General features: G+C 44.0%; 1 protein-coding gene across 1 annotated transcript in view; it reads right to left on the bottom strand.

The window, feature by feature from the left end:
* Positions 1-16,876, bottom strand: part of satb2 (SATB homeobox 2) — a 154,164-nt gene that overhangs the window by 29,768 nt on the left and 107,520 nt on the right. The window contains exons 6-8 of the mRNA XM_034186105.1: positions 14,176-14,278; positions 9,690-9,740; positions 9,026-9,615 (exon numbers count right to left, since the gene is read on the bottom strand). Of these exons, the coding sequence (XP_034041996.1) occupies positions 9,026-9,615; positions 9,690-9,740; positions 14,176-14,278 (744 nt within the window). The remainder of the gene's footprint in view (positions 1-9,025; positions 9,616-9,689; positions 9,741-14,175; positions 14,279-16,876) is intronic.

Here is a 16,876-nt window from a genome sequence, read left to right as displayed (position 1 = left end):
TTGAAACACCAAAGTGTACTGAGATACACCCAACAAGGATTTGCACCATGTGCACATCTGGTTTTACTGCGTGCCATTAAAACAGACCCTTGCTCAGTGAAGTCAGACTTGCGAACCCCAGGACTGTGCACACTGAATGAAATTATGCCACTGTTAAATTTACACACAGGCAAAAACGTCAGGTTTTTGCTTCTGTTTATGATCTGTGAAGCTGATATGACTCAGTGCTCATTACCCTTGGCTTAAACTGGAAACAAGTGGACTGACAAAAAATACACATTCATACTTCAGAGGAAACATCACGAATCCAAGAATGAGTGCCAGCTTTGATAAAATATCCCCTGACAAGTAATAACTGGTGCCATTCATGACTTAATCACTGTGACAAATAACACGAGTCCATGGTTAACGTTAACCGGTCAAACTGATGACTGTCTCTCACAGGACCAATGACTCTCATCTCGGCCTTGTCAACATTAAAAAGTAAGGAGTTGGTAGACATCCAGTTTTTCAGTGAAGCCATGCAATCCTTTGAAGTCCAAGTGTGGGTGAGATCATCTGCAGCTATTGACATATGTCATCAGCATAGCATAGCATAGTACTTCCAAAGAGTCACAATACCTGACCAAGAGGTGCTATATAGACAGAAAATATCTTGGGGCCTAATATGGACCCCTGCAGTACTCCATATTTTACAGGACCAAGATTTGCAGCAATACTGTAATACAAGCCACACTGAAAGTGACCTGATAAGTCAGATGTGAATCACATGAGAACACTGCCAGTAATCCCAAAGTAACTCTCAAGCCTATGCAATAATATACAATGATCCACCATCTCTCTCATAGTGCTGAGATCTAATAATAGCAGCACTGTGGTGGTGTCAGAGTCCATTGGAAACAGAAGATCATTCACCACTTTAGTAAGTGCTGTCTCTGTGGAGTGGTGCACTCTAAACACAGACTGCAGCAGCTCAAACAGGCTATTTTTTCCCCCAAGCTAATCCACAAGCTGCTGTGAAACCACTTTTCAGGTATTTTAGAGCCAAAGCAGAGATTTTATATTGGCCTGTAATTTTTCAATGAACAAGATTTCTCAACAATAGGTTTGATCACTGCAGATTTAAAACATGTAAGAAGAGAACCTGAGGTTAGTGAGAAGTTAATAATTTTCAGCATAGTGGGTTCAAATGTAGCCCACATGTGCTTAAACGTTTTAGTCAGTATCAAGTGAAACAGACAAGTTGTGCCTTTGGAAGAGTTCACGGGTTGTGAGAGAAGAACCAGCAAAATAGGATGAACTTTAGTAAGTCAGCATCCAAGCAGAGATCAGTTCAAGCATATAGTACTGTGACCTGAACATGCTAGGACATCTCTGACCTAATAGCCTCTATTTTCTCTCAAAACAATTGAAGAATTCTTGAGCAGTACTTGGTGAGTGATTTCTGACTTCAATCCAGCTTTTGCACAGATGTGTTAACAAAACAGCTCTCACCTGAGTCCACTGTCTATCCAGCAGTGTGCGCACTGTGTGTCGGGGTTCTGGCACACTCCAGCTCTTGAGGAGGATGAGAGAAGGCACTCTAATTGGTTTATATCATGCTGCATCCGAACATCACCATGACGAATGAAGAAGGTAAATCTAACTCCTTTGCTCCCAGAGTCTTATTCTGTGCTCACATTATGTACACTCTCAAAAATTAACTGTTGTCTCAACGAGAAAAAGTGATGTAACAATTTGCACAGATTTTTTTAAAGTTATTTCAACTTAACCAAAGTTATTTCAACTTAACTAGAAATGTCTTGCGGCATTAACTCAGTTGAAAGTTGCAATAACTAAGTTGAAATAACTTTTAAAAATCTATGCAAATTGTTACATCAAATGTTCTCAATGAGGCAGCAGTTCCTTTTTCAGAGTGCACTCTCTAAATAACAGAAATGAGTTGGACATGCCCTAAATACATGTGTGCAATGTGCTACAGACCATGCAACATAGACTGCCAAGATAGGGCCCTTCGTCCTTCATCCTTCTGCAAAGATCTCAGCATCACCTAAAGCCCCTTTCACACCGGGCTTGCAGCTTTATCGTAGTCCCTGTGTAGGCTGTTGTGTGATTGCATGTGATTGCTTTCCTAGTCTTGTTTTCAGTTGCTTACTGCTACGTATGTAGCCCTCGTCGCTATTTTTTCTGCCTCTCACAATCCACTCCTGCCTACTTTTTGTTTTTTTTATTTGTTGCTTTGTTTTTTTGACATTGTTCTAAAAAAATGCTACATGAATGGCAGACATGTGAATCCCCCAGGACAGGAGGACCTGTCCTGGGGGATTCACATTGCCTCAGTTGTGGGAAAGGCCCAACAACGCCTCTATTATCTGAGGAAGCTGAGGAGTGCCCGTATCCCTAGATGCCTGATGGTGAACTTTTATAACTGTGCCATCAGTAGTGTGCTGACATATGGGTTCTTAGTGTGGTTCTCCAGCTGCACTAAGGCTGATCAGCAGGCACTTCAGCGGGTGGTGAAAATAGTGGGGAGTATCATTGGGACAACTCTCCCATTAGTACTATCTAGTACTATCTATCCCACTCGCTGTCTTATTAGAGTGCGTAATATCCCGCGAGCTCAGCACCATCCTGCCCTCAGGGAGAAGGTATAGGGCTGTAAAGGTCAGAACATCTAGACTGGCTAATAGCTTGTATCCTCAAACTGTCAGATTACTGAACACTGCCCTCCTCCCATCTCTGCCCCCTTCCCACAGACTATAACTATATTAACTGCATTGAATTCATAATCAATTGTAGTAGCACTGAACTGGTTTTGCATTGTTACTATTATTTATTTATTTATTTGGAAATTGCCCTCTTCCCCCTATGTCCATCCTTCCATGGATTATACGTATATCCACCAATCAATAGTATTGAACTGGTTTTTGCATTGCTGTACAGTGTCACCGTTTTTATTTTTATATTTATTTATTTAACTGTTCTTACTCTTTAATGCATGTTATCAACATCTTGTTTTGATATTGCTGTCAAAAATGTCACTGTACTGATGTTATAAATGTTTACATGGGGTATTTAGGGGCTATTTATTGCACTGGTTTGCACTTTTTTTTTTACTACGCATGTGGATGCTCCAGACGTAATTTCGTTGTTCTTTGTGGCAATGACAATAAATGCTTGAATTGAATTGAATTGAACGTTTCACGCGGGGGGGAGACTTTGCGTGCAGAGGGGAGACGTTTGGCTCCATGACACTACAGACTGACACGCAGATGGATTTGATACATTGGAAAAAGTCAGAAGACATTATTTCCAGGAGTTAATGGACTTTATTAACGTGCCACAATGGTGAGAGAACTTAAGAAGGTAAAAGTGCTAAGAATTGTGAATGGTGGACATGTCCTCTCGCTGGACATCCAGCTGTGAGGAGATAACCTGGACGTGAACATGTCCTCTTGCTGGCCATCCAACCATGAGCAGGAGTTAGTGGACTTTATTTAACTTGCCACAATCTTGAGTGAACTGGAGGAGCTGAAAGCAAAGCGGAGCTGCATCAGGCAGTCGTGTGTGCAATCTGTCCGTGAGAAGTGAACAGTGGACGTAGACATGTCCTCTCGCTGGCGATCTGTCCATGAGGAGTGGATGTGGACATGTCCTCTGAATGTGGAAGCTTGGCTTGCCTCTTCTTCTTCTGTGGTTTTGAGCTTCACTGCCAGCAAAGTCCAGCAGGATGAATAAAATCTATTAATCCAGGTTTGTGCTGATGAAAGGACTTTTTGCTCTGGTGTGTAGAATTGCGGATGCTTGGTGTACAGTAGCACAGTGTTGTGTAGATTTACATACAGTTGCAGTGTTGTGTAGACTTGCTTAAAGACCGTGTGCTTTCTGCGTCTACAGCAAAAAAATTAAACATGCTTAATTTTTTATATCCACCTGGCGTAGCCCTCAGCAGACTTCTTCTACATAGGGGAGGAAAAGCTCAGCATAGAGCTGCTTAAACTCAGTGTAGTCAGTACACCATAATACACAACTCTACGTTGGCCCTGGAGTGGAAGAGGCTTAGGAACTGTGTCATGGACCTCCTGGGTCCATCAGACCTTCAGTCATGTCTCAGTGTCACAGGCTGAACTCCAAGAGACACCAAAGTGAATCTCTCGACACATTCAGTCATCTTATGACCTACAGACCCACAAGGGGACACACAGTCACACAAACACACACACACACACATACACACATCGACATACACAGACAAGCAAACACACACACAGACAGTCACACACACATCCACACACACAGACACTCACAGGGCACACACAAACCTAATTACACAGAGCCCACCTGGCCCCGTCTCGGTGGAAGCTGGTGTGTGCGCCTCTTCACTTTAGCTCCCATTACTCCGCTCTAATGGAGCGCGTCGTAAGCAGCTTGGTGCTGTCTGAAAGAATCAGGTGTGTGCTGCTGTGAGGGCGGGCGTGAAGACACCGTGCTTCATCTCATCCTACAGACGAGGTGACCGATCACAAAAAGTGGAAAGATTACAGGCCTGCCAGAGACACCGAAACAGCACCTTCTATCCTCTGACGTTCCCCCTCACAGGTGGATGTAAGTGTGAAGAAAGAGGTGACCAGTTCAGGAGGAGGAGGAAGATCTGATGCACTTAACTGACAGCACACGTTCCTGCTCTGAAACTATTCTCAGTCAACATCTGTCATTTCCCAGAACTCATGGATTGTCCTTGTGCTGCTTCAAGCAGTTTGATTTGCTTTGGGGTTTTGTTTGTTTGTTTTTGTTTGTTTTTTGGGGGGTGTCTTTGTTTGTTGTTGTTTCAACACAAAGAAGTGCATTTCATTAGGGAGTCCAGAACAGCCAAGAGAGCCTGTTTTTTCTGTTTTTAATTGTGTGTGTGCAGAAGGTGCACTCAGAAGGACATAGAGACAAAAACAAGAAGCAACAAATTTGTCTCTTACTGCAGCTAAAACATCCCTAAAGCCCATGTCAACCTGCGATGGACAGAGCAGATGGATTAGTTATATGTTTAAATATTTGTCTGGTCGAAAAATTGCGTAATCCCTCAGTCTCACATGGATTTGGGGATCTGATGGATGGATAAAGTCACATTTCAACTGGCAGCAGAGAGACAGCTGCATTCAGCAGCATGATTTACCTGATTTCAAGACACATATGGGTGCTGGGGGAGCTGGATTTGAGTGACAAGCACCGAGATCTGAATGCAAATGTGGATAGAACCCGGCTTACTCTGGGATCATGACATCATATTTCCTCATGACATTTGTGCGCTAACAGCATCTTCTCACTGTGCTGGAGTTCAGTGTGGCTGCAACAGTGAGGACAGCAAACAACCTTGTTTCTCTGCAGTCCCTTCTCGCCAAGAGAATCCAGCGGGTGCTCTCTTTTTCTTCAGTTTAGCTAAATGAACAGCTGCCCTGCATGTTGCTGCTTCACAAACTGTCCTCTCCTCCCTGGTTCTGAATTCACCCCCCCCCCCCCCCCCCACCAGAGATTTAGCCAATGAGAAGCCCAGTCTGAAGCATCAAACAACCACAAGATATGAACACATGAATATCATAGAAGTAACAAGCAAGTATAGGTGAAAATGGTAAACAAATGTGCAGCCACCCTGCAAATGATGTCTGCTCAAAGTTTTGATCATGCACAAAATTTTCTGATGGACTTGTCAGACATCAGCTGACAAAGAATGTATTAAATGAATGAGAAAAGGACTTTTAGAGGGCAAAAATGGACACAAATAGAAACTAAATTCATATCAGTCTCTCACACATTTTGTTGATCTGTCATTGTGACTGGTGCTTAATATTTACAATGTGTTCAAGTTATGAAACTATTTTCATTTTGTTCCTTTAAATACACTTTGAACATCCACATTGTGGCAGCTCCTGAAGGAGCTAGCTTGTTAGCTTTCCAAAGCTTTGTTCCAGAGTGAGCTAACTGGCACACAGTGTATACAAATTCTCTGAAATCCAACTCAAAAGTTTCATTTTTTTCAACATGCTGGAGTCAAATTCCAGACCAGGAAAAAAAGGGAGGAGGAGCTTCACACTCTGTCAGACAGAATAGAGACTTCCATAGAAATGAACGGATTAAAATCGTCAAAGCTACGTACACATACCCTATGTGGAAACACAACACAAAACGGTCAAAGAAACAGAAGAATTGTAACTATTGTTTTTTTCTCTCAGACAAACTACTGAATTCATCACATCATTATTAAATGTCTCATTAACTTCTGGATCTGTTCCTAAATGTTTCAAATCTGCAGTGATTAAATCATTACTTAAGAAACCTAATCTTGACCCTAGTGTATTGACAAACTATTGGCTGATATCAAATCTACCATTTTGCTCTAAAATTCTGGAAAAAGTGGTGTCACGGCAGCTCGTGGGCCACCTTACTGAGAATAATCTCTTTGAGCCACTGCAGTCTGCTTTTAGAAAATATCATTCCACAGAGACGGCTCTCACTAAAGTGGTGAATGATCTTCTGCTTACAATGGATTCAGACACCACTACGGTTCTGTTGCTGTTAGATCTCAGTGCTGCATTTGATACTGTGGATTGTCCAATGAGACATCAGCATCAATTTGACCAGTTAATCCTCAGCCTCGGCTCGTGTGTCATACATCACACTGACAAACTGAGGAACCTTGGGATAATTTTTGATCCCACGTTGTCCTTTGGCCTCCACATTAGAAATATTACTAGGACTGCTTTCTTCCACCTGCGAAATATAGCGAAGATTCGTCCCATCCTGTCTATGGCTGATGCTGAGACCCTGATCCATACATCTCTTCTAGATTGGACTACTGCAATGTTCTATTTTCTGGTTTACCACAGTCCAGCATTAGGGCTCTCCAATTGGTTCAAAATGCTGCAGCCAGACTTTTGACACGAAGCAGAAAGTTCGACCACATTACACCCATTTTGGCGTCTCTTCACTGGCTTCCTGTCCCAGTGAGATCAGATTTTAAGGTTCTGCTCCTAACCTATAAAATTATTCATGGACTGGCACCTCCCTACCTAGCTGACCTAATTAAACCTTACGTACCGGCCCGGGCTTTACGTTCTCAGGGTGCAGGACTACTTTGTGTCACTAAGGTGAATAAGAAGTCTGCGGGTCACAGAGCTTTCTCTTATTGTGCCCCTGTTCTGTGGAATGATCTCCCTACATCAATAAAACAGTCAGATTCTGTAGAGATTTTCAAGTCCAGACTTAAGATGCACTTATTTTCTCTTTCGTATTGCTACCATACTGGTATAGTATGTTTCTTTTTACCCTTTTAAATTAATTGTATTAGTAAACAGAGCATGCCACGGACTCAACTTTCTCTAAATTCTGGGTCTTTTAGTGAAGCTTAGGGTTAGTGGCCGGCGATCATCTCAGTTTCTGTGTAGGCTCTCAGTTGTCCAGGTGGTTTCCATAGTAGAGAAGCTTGAATCTTCGACTGGACTGGGTTGCTTGACGCGAGGATGTTTCGCTTCAAATCGCAGTAGCTTCCTCAGCTAATTCTTGCTCTGGTGGTCTGACTTAAATTCTTGCTCTGGTAGTCTGACTTCTGTCAAGACAGAAGTCAGACTACCAGAGCAAGAATTTTAGCTGAGGAAGCTTCTGCGATTTGAAGCGAAACATCCTCGCGTCAAGCAACCCAGTCCAGTCGAAGATTCAAGCTTCTCTACTATGATCACCTTAGTATTTCTTCTGTTTGTTTTCTTCTGTTCTTCTTTTGTTTCTTCTAAATTAGATTATTGTAATGTTCTATTTTCAGGGTTACCACAGTCCAGCATCAGGGGTCTTCAGCTGGTTCAGAACGCTGCCGCCAGACTTCTGACACATAGCAGAAGGTCTGAACATATCACACCCATTTTGGCATCTTTGCACTGGCTCCCTGTCTCTGTGAAAGCAGATTTTAAGGTTTTGTTATCTACTTATAAAGTTGTTCATGGACTGGTGCCGTCTTATCTGGCTGATCTGGTGAAACTGCACGTGCCGGCCTGTGCTTTGCGGTCGCAGGATGCGGGACTTCTCTGTGTTCCCAGGGTGAAGAAGACGTCAGCGGGTCAAAGAGCCTTTTCTCATCGTGCACCCACCCTGTGGAACAGTCTTTCTGTGATTGTGAGGCAGTCTGAGTCTGTGGACATTTTTAAGTCAAGACTGAAAACCTATTTTTATTCTCTTTCTTATGAATAGTTTTTATTTTTTATTTGTTTTAATCTTTTACTTCCATGTTTAATTATGTATTTGAAATGTTTTATTCATTTTTAATTTATTTATTAAAATTTTATGTTGAATTGTGTAAGGCGCCTTGAGATTGCTTTTGCTGTGATTTGGCGCATTATAAGCTAATTAAAATGAATTAAACTGAAATTGAATTCTGTTTTTCTTGTTGTTTAATGCTGACAAATTATACAGTATTTGTTGTATTTGGTTTTTTTCTCTCTGTTTGAGGTGCAGCTCCATCCAGAGATGGTGTGGTGTCTGTTTCTGTAACCCTCCTGTCCTGTGCACTGGTAACATTTCCTGTATATTTGTTTTGTGAATTGTTCTGTAATTTGTGTCTGTATCATGGCCCAAGCAGAGGGTCGCCCCTTTGAGTCTTGTCTGCTTGAGGTTTCTTCCTCAGAGGGAGTTTTTTCTTGCCACTGTCGCCTGTGTTCTTGCTCTGGGGGTTGGTAAGGTTAGACCTTACCGTTGTGAAGCATCTTGAGGCAGGTTTGTTGTGATTTGGTGTTATATAAATGAAAATACATTGAAATTGAACTGAAAATTGAAGATTGAATGTAGAAAAATACAAATGGAACATATTTATTTCCTCCTCTTTCTGTTTGTTTGACCAAATGTTGATGGAGGTTAGTGTCTCAGAGGTATCGAACGCTTAGCCTGGAATTGTGCCCGTCACACCTGCTGCCTGAAGCAGCTTCACTGAGCACTGCACCAGGAATCCTCACCTGGTGTCCAGACTCTGTTTCTGAGGGTCTTGTTTTCTCACCTGCGTGCGGTTGAAGGCCACTCGTGCAAACACGGCCTGCGAGACACTGGCTCTCTTCAGCTCATCTCGGACTTGTTGGTAGATTTCAGAGGAGACCTCAGAGGCTGATGAGTTGCTTCCAGCATGATCAGCACCAGCTTTTGTTGAGCCCCGAGGGATGGGTGGGTGGTTGAGGAACTGCTGGTTGAGGGTCTGGGGGTGTTGGTGTGCCAAAATTCTGCTAACAGCAAGTTGCTGGTTGATAAGATGTGCCATGGCAAGTTGCTGGCGCATCAGTTGTGGAGAAAGTTGAGGAGACAGCAGGCTACCAGGTCCCAGCAAGGGCTGCAGGGCACCATGTGGAGGCGGAGGTGGCGGAGGCAGCACCTGGCTGGAGCGGAGAGTTGGGCTGTGATGGAGAGGCCCATGGGGTGCAGGCTGCTGAGGAGGAGGAACCTGCTGAGGCTGCTGGGATGCTGTCTGGAGGTCCCCTGAGCCCACCTTAAGAAGAGGACCGCTGGCTCCCAGGTGACTGAGCTGGCTCAGACCAGCCAAGTGAGGAGGAGGTCTCTGGACCGGCACACAGAAGTCTACCATGTTGTCTCTCTCTACTGATATGCAGAGCAGATCATCAGTGCCGTCACCCAGACATGAACAACATGTGTGCAGAGCAAAGAAAACTTACTTTTAATGTCAGCAGCGTCACGTCCAGACCACATCTTCTCCAGGTAATCGACTGTTTGACAAATTGGAGAAACTCGGTCACAGAGGAACCTCCATTTACTTTCCTCATGTCATTACACAAACAGAAGTAAAAGCATCTCCACATAAAATAACACACAAACCAAGAATCATAACAATAATAAGACAACGTGTGCAAACACAACAGCACTCCCAAAAAGTGGTGCGTGCTGATTTACCAACAAAGCGCACTGAGGACTGCGTCTTCATAAATATGCAGTCTGGAGTGTGACCACCTGAGTGCGCAAAATTGTGAGAGGAGGTGCCTTCCAAAGAGGTGACGTTTGCCCAATTTATCCTGGTCCAATGGAAGTTTAGCAGGTGGTGATCCCATTTGTATTTTGTGCGTTTGAAACCATGGCACCATCTTTTTGTGGTTGACAGGCTGCTGTTGCAGCAGCAGAGAGGCCGCCGCCTCCTTGTACTCAGATTTTGTTTAGAAGCATTCATTGTGAAAGATTTTTAGTGTTTAGAGTTCATGGTTTACTTTGTGCTTTGTTTTGTTTCTTTAAGAATAAACGTCTCCAGATGTAACAGGTGGACCGTAGTTAGCACAAAGTATATTTTTAGGGACACAGCTGATTATTACTGCTGTGTCACATTTTGTCCATGAAACACACAGATGTCCATCTCAGAGTCTGTGTGGGACATCAGGGCTGGGAGCGTCCACAGTGTGTGGACACACTCGCAATTAAAACAAAAAAAAAATCTCCTGTTTCAGACATTTGATTATTGTTCCATCCAGTATTTAAGTAAACTGGTGGATATTTATGCTGCGATGTGCAAATGTAACGCAGAGGACTGTGTGCACAGTTGTCTGTGTGCGTTCCTCCCAAGTCTCATTCCATTTTAGATGTGATGACAATAACCTACTTAGCTAACTGTTGTCTGCCTCACAATACCACCTACTGTCAATAGTACATTTAGTCCTGGCAAACCTACAAAACTCTCTCCAACGAAATGAGCAATAGTTTGGATTGTTAACGCAGTTTAGCACTTGTTATCTGGGATCTTAGCAAATCAGGCCGTCTATGTAATATGTCGCTGACATGAACGAGTGAAGCTCCTCACCATCTCACCACGTCATTTAAGTCCTTCTTTTTCTATCTATCTATCTATCTATCTATCTATCTATCTATCTATCTATCTATCTATCTATCTATCTATCTATCTATCTATCTATCTATCTGTCTGTCTGTCTGTCTATCTATCAATCTATCTATCTATCTATCTATCTATCTATCTGTCTGTCTATCTGTCTGTCTGTCTGTCTATCTATCTATCTATCTATCCATCTATCTGTCCGTCCGTCCGTCCGTCCGTCCATCTATCTATCTATCTATCTATCTATCTATCTATCTATCTATCTATCTATCTATCTATCTATCTATCTGTCTGTCTGTCTGTCTATCTATCTATCTATCCATCTATCTGTCCGTCCGTCCGTCCGTCCGTCCGTCCATCTATCTATCTATCTATCTATCTATCTATCTATCTATCTATCTATCTATCTATCTATCTATCTATCTATCTATCTATCTATCTATCTATCTATCTGTCTGTCTATCTGTCTGTCTGTCTGTCCATCTATCTATCTATCTATCTATCTATCTATCTATCTATCTATCTATCTATCTATCTATCTATCTGTCTGTCTGTCTGTCTATCTATCAATCTATCTATCTATCTATCTATCTATCTATCTATCTGTCTGTCTATCTGTCTGTCTGTCTGTCTATCTATCTATCTATCCATCTATCTGTCCGTCCGTCCGTCCGTCCATCTATCTATCTATCTATCTATCTATCTATCTATCTATCTATCTATCTATCTATCTATCTATCTATCTATCTATCTATCTATCTATCTATCTATCTGTCTGTCTGTCTGTCTATCTATCAATCTATCTATCTATCTATCTATCTATCTGTCTGTCTATCTGTCTGTCTGTCTGTCTATCTATCTATCTATCCATCTATCTGTCCGTCCGTCCGTCCGTCCATCTATCTATCTATCTATCTATCTATCTATCTATCTATCTATCTATCTATCTATCTATCTATCTATCTATCTATCTATCTATCTATCTATCTGTCTGTCTGTCTGTCTGTCTGTCTGTCTGTCTGTCTGTCCGTCCGTCCGTCCGTCCGTCCGTCCGTCCGTCCGTCCGTCCGTCCGTCCGTCCGTCCGTCCGTCCGTCCGTCCATCTATCTATCTATCTATCTATCTATCTATCTATCTATCTATCTATCTATCTATCTATCTATCTATCTATCTAGCATGGCTAAAACCCGTCATCTTACTTATTTTCAAAGATCCAAATATTTGTACATGTAATTTACATGCTAAATAGTCACTGACCTCAAGAGTAGTCAAGGTGTGTGGCACCTCTCATTTTAGCGTTCCCGGTTTCAGTGTCAACATGTCTGCATGCTGATGTCCAGGATTTTGTATCTGATGAGAACACTATTGATATGGTGCTTGTCTGAGAGTGTAAGTCTACAGGATACATTATGTCCAAACCAAGATACTTTAGCTTTACTTATCAGTGGCATTACTTTTGTATTTATTAACATCAGATCATTACTGGATAATGATCTGATTTTAGAACATGATTTAGATATGTGTTGATATAAGACATGGCTGAAGGCAAATATCTCATCTGTACCATTAAACAAGGCCTCTTCACCTGTTTTTTCTAATATTCACATCTCTTGAAATCCAAGAGGAAGCAGATGGGGGGAGGGAGCTGTGATTTACAAGTATATATATATATATATATACACACACACACACACACACACACACACACACACACACACACACACACACACACACACACACACACACACACACACCAAAATTTGTTCTCTGCATTTAACAGTTAGACAATTACAGTTAGACACAATCCAACCACTAGGAGCAGTGAGCAGCTACAGTCTGGCACCCGGGGACCAATACCAGATATAGAGACACTGCCTGGGTCAGGGGCAGAGAAAGGAGCAGACCCTAAATTAGCATGTTTTTCATTGTGGGAGGAAACCCACACAGACACAGGGAGAACATGCAAACGCCACACAGAAAGGGCAGGAAGCGATCCCACAATGTTGTTGCTTTGAGGCATCAATGGCAGTAAACCACCGTGATGCTGAAATCTAAACTTGGTGTTAAATGTAGTATATTTAATTTTTTTAGGACACCAGAAAACAAAACAAAATTTCAGGCTTTTTATATTAAAATTGGTAAAATTCTGCCTTTTAAACTAATTTTGAAAAGTAATCTCTACATCATAACTGACAAAAGAAAAGAAAAAAATCTAAAAGCTAAAATGATGGTGTGAATAAGTAAGTGCCCCCTTTAGTACAATACATACAAACCATCACTGTTACATCCAGTTTTCTTCAGACAAGTCAGGGGATGGATACATGAACATTTACAAGTCACTGTTATGAAGAAATAGAAACAGTATGACACTCTGTGGTAAATCTGTGTGGAGGAGACAGTTCTCAAAAACAGAAGGAGAAGAGTGAGGAAAGCCACCAAGACACCCCGACAGCCCAGAAGAAGTTACAGGCTTCTGTGTCTGTGACTGGAGAAATTGTGCATGTTGTGTCCCCAGTTATCCAGCTTCATGATGAAGTGGCACAGAGGAGGATTTTATTAAACAGAAGACCTGAAAGTTCAGCTACAATTTGCCAGAAGGTACAGCTGAGATGTAAGTCTGGATTTGATCTGTTTTGTTGGAAGAGAATTCTTCTCTGCTCTACTCCACTATGAAGCTCGGAGTGGTGAAGCAAAAATCGAGGGGGGGATGGGGGGAAAGTGTGACGGAGGTCAGCAGGGGTCGCTGTGCATATGACAATAGACTTCACTCCCCCAACAGCTAATGGATTCTGAGTTTTAGTCGACTGGTCAGAGCGTTCGCCTCCCATGCTGGAGGTCCTGGAGGAACAAGTGGGAGGAGTCAACACACACCGCAGAGCAAGCCGCTACACGTCCACCAACTGTGGCCCCGCGCTCAGAATTAGTATCTGCTTTAATTCCTTTTTTTTTTAAAGTTCTGAGTCCTCATTTATCTATCTGGTATGTGTCTGGAGTGTTAATGCGTAAGTATTTAGGGCCCGAGGAGGACGACGTCCTGTGAGGACACTATTGTAAATGTGCTGTTTCTTCTTCTTCTTATTATTAATTACTCTTGTTATTTTTATTAGACCTAAAGCACGCTCACTTTCTTCTTTTCAGTCTGCGTTCAGCCTTTAAGGTGATGACCACGTGGAGCTGACGACGGGTGCGAGGGCCGATGTGGTCATTAACAGGAAGGAGGATCATTAAAGTCAGCTGTTCTGAGAAATGTTACTGGACCACGGAGCTCCGTAACTAAAGCCATGAGGGTGACGGTAAGATGAGCTGATCAGTGACCAGCAGCTCACCTTTGATTTTCTTGTACTTCTTGTACCAGCGTCCAAACTCCTGACACTTGGCGGTGGAGACGTTGGCATAGTAGGAACTGTTCACGATGGAGGAAATCATGCTCTGACAGAGAGGGAGGAGGAGGATCATTAATAACCTACACAATATGAAATGCTTACACTCACGCAACAACCACATGGCACACACACATAAACACACACACACATGCACACAATAGAAAAAGACAAACATTAATCAAGATTGGAAGCCACCCATGGAAACTGGAGCCTGCACAGTGCAGCGAGGGAATCTCCAGCCACACGCACATATGCAAGCAATTGATGCTGGGATCAACACCCCCACCATTTAAACACACACACACACACACACTGTGCTGCTGGGTGGTTTAAGGGTTCTGGTCGAGTCCCTGAAAAAGCCTGAATCTGGCGTTTTGTCACAGGCTGTCAAACCGGATGCTGTCAGGTTCAGGAGGTGGATGAGGGGGACACGTGGTCTGGTTAGGACCCAGGGCGGTGGCACCAGTACATGTGCCCAGGTCTGAGCTGAGACGAGGCAGAGTTTTTCCTGCACTGAGAACAACATGGGGTTCGAGTGGGTGAGTTAGTCTGTCCCAGTCAGCTTGTCCAAAGAACAACTCATAATAAACAATAATGATGACGAAGACATTAAAGAGACAGACAACCTTGTTTTGCCCATGTACTGAGACACAGGGATACTGGGACACTGAGACACTGACACACTGGGACACTGAGACACTGGGACACTGAGACACTGGGATACTGAGACACTGAAACACTGGGACACTGAGACACTGGGATACTGAGACACAGGGATACTGGGACACTGAGACACTGGGACACTGGGACACTGAGACACTGGGATACTGGGACACTGAGACACTGGGACACTGGGACACTGAGACACTGGGATACTGAGACACAGGGATACTGGGACACTGAGACACTGGGACACTGAGACACTGGGATACTGAGACACTGAAACACTGGGACACTGAGACACTGGGACACTGAGACACTGAGACACTGGGACACTGGGACACTGAGACACTGGGACACTGAGACACTGGGACACTGGGACACTGAGACACTGGGATACTGAGACACTGAAACACTGGGACACTGAGACACTGGGATACTGAGACACAGGGATACTGGGACACTGAGACACTGGGACACTGGGACACTGAGACACTGGGATACTGGGACACTGAGACACTGGGACACTGGGACACTGAGACACTGGGATACTGAGACACTGAGACACTGGGACACTGAGACACTGGGATACTGAGACACTGAAACACTGGGACACTGAGACACTGGGACACTGAGACACTGAGACACTGGGACACTGGGACACTGAGACACTGGGACACTGAGACACTGGGACACTGAGACACTGAGACACTGGGATACTGAGACACTGAAACACTGGGACACTGAGACACTGGGACACTGAGACACTGAGACACTGGGACACTGGGACACTGAGACACTGGGACACTGAGACACTGGGACACTGGGACACTGAGACACTGGGACACTGAGACACTGGGATACTGAGACACTGAAACACTAGGACACTGAGACACTGGGACACTGAGACACTGAGACACTGGGACACTGGGACACTGAGACACTGGGACACTGAGACACTGGGACACTGGGACACTGGGACACTGAGACACTGGGATACTGAGACACTGAAACACTGGGACACTGAGACACTGGGATACTGAGACACAGGGATACTGGGACACTGAGACACTGGGACACTGGGACACTGAGACACTGGGATACTGGGACACTGAGACACTGGGACACTGAGACACTGGGATACTGAGACACAGGGATACTGGGACACTGAGACACTGGGACACTGAGACACTGGGATACTGAGACACTGAAACACTGGGACACTGAGACACTGGGACACTGAGACACTGAGACACTGGGACACTGGGACACTGAGACACTGGGACACTGAGACACTGAGACACTGGGATACTGAGACACAGGGATACTGGGACACTGAGACACTGGGACACTGGGACACTGGGACACTGAGACACTGGGACACTGAGACACTGAGACATTGGGACACTGAGACACTGGGGCACTAAGACACTGGGACACTGAGACACTGAGAGACAGGGATACTGAGACACTGGGACACTGAGACACTGAGACACTGAGAGACAGGGATACTGAGACACTGGAACACTGGGATACTGAGACACTGAAACACTGGGACACTGAGACACTGGGATACTGAGACACTGAGACACTGGGACACTGAGACACTGAGACACTGGGACACTAAGACACTGGGACACTGAGACACTGGGATACTGAGACACAGGGATACTGGGACACTGAGACACTGGGACACTGAGACACTGGGACACTGAGACACTGGGATACTGAGACAGTGAAACACTGGGACACTGAGACACTGGGACACTGAGACACTGGGATACTGAGACACTGGGACACTGAAACACTGGGATACTGGGACACTGAGACACTGGGACACTGAGACACTGAGAGACAGGGATACTGAGACACTGGGACACTGAGACACTGGGACACAGATACTGAGACACTGGGACACTGAGACACTGGGACACTAAGACACTGGGACACTGAGACACTGAGAGACAGGGATACTGAGACACTG

This window comes from Thalassophryne amazonica, chromosome 14, assembly GCF_902500255.1.
Source record: "Thalassophryne amazonica chromosome 14, fThaAma1.1, whole genome shotgun sequence".
In the NCBI taxonomy this organism is placed as follows: Eukaryota; Metazoa; Chordata; class Actinopteri; order Batrachoidiformes; family Batrachoididae; genus Thalassophryne; species Thalassophryne amazonica.
Note: the sequence above shows the minus strand (reverse complement) of the source record. Positions and strands in the feature narration are given on the sequence as shown.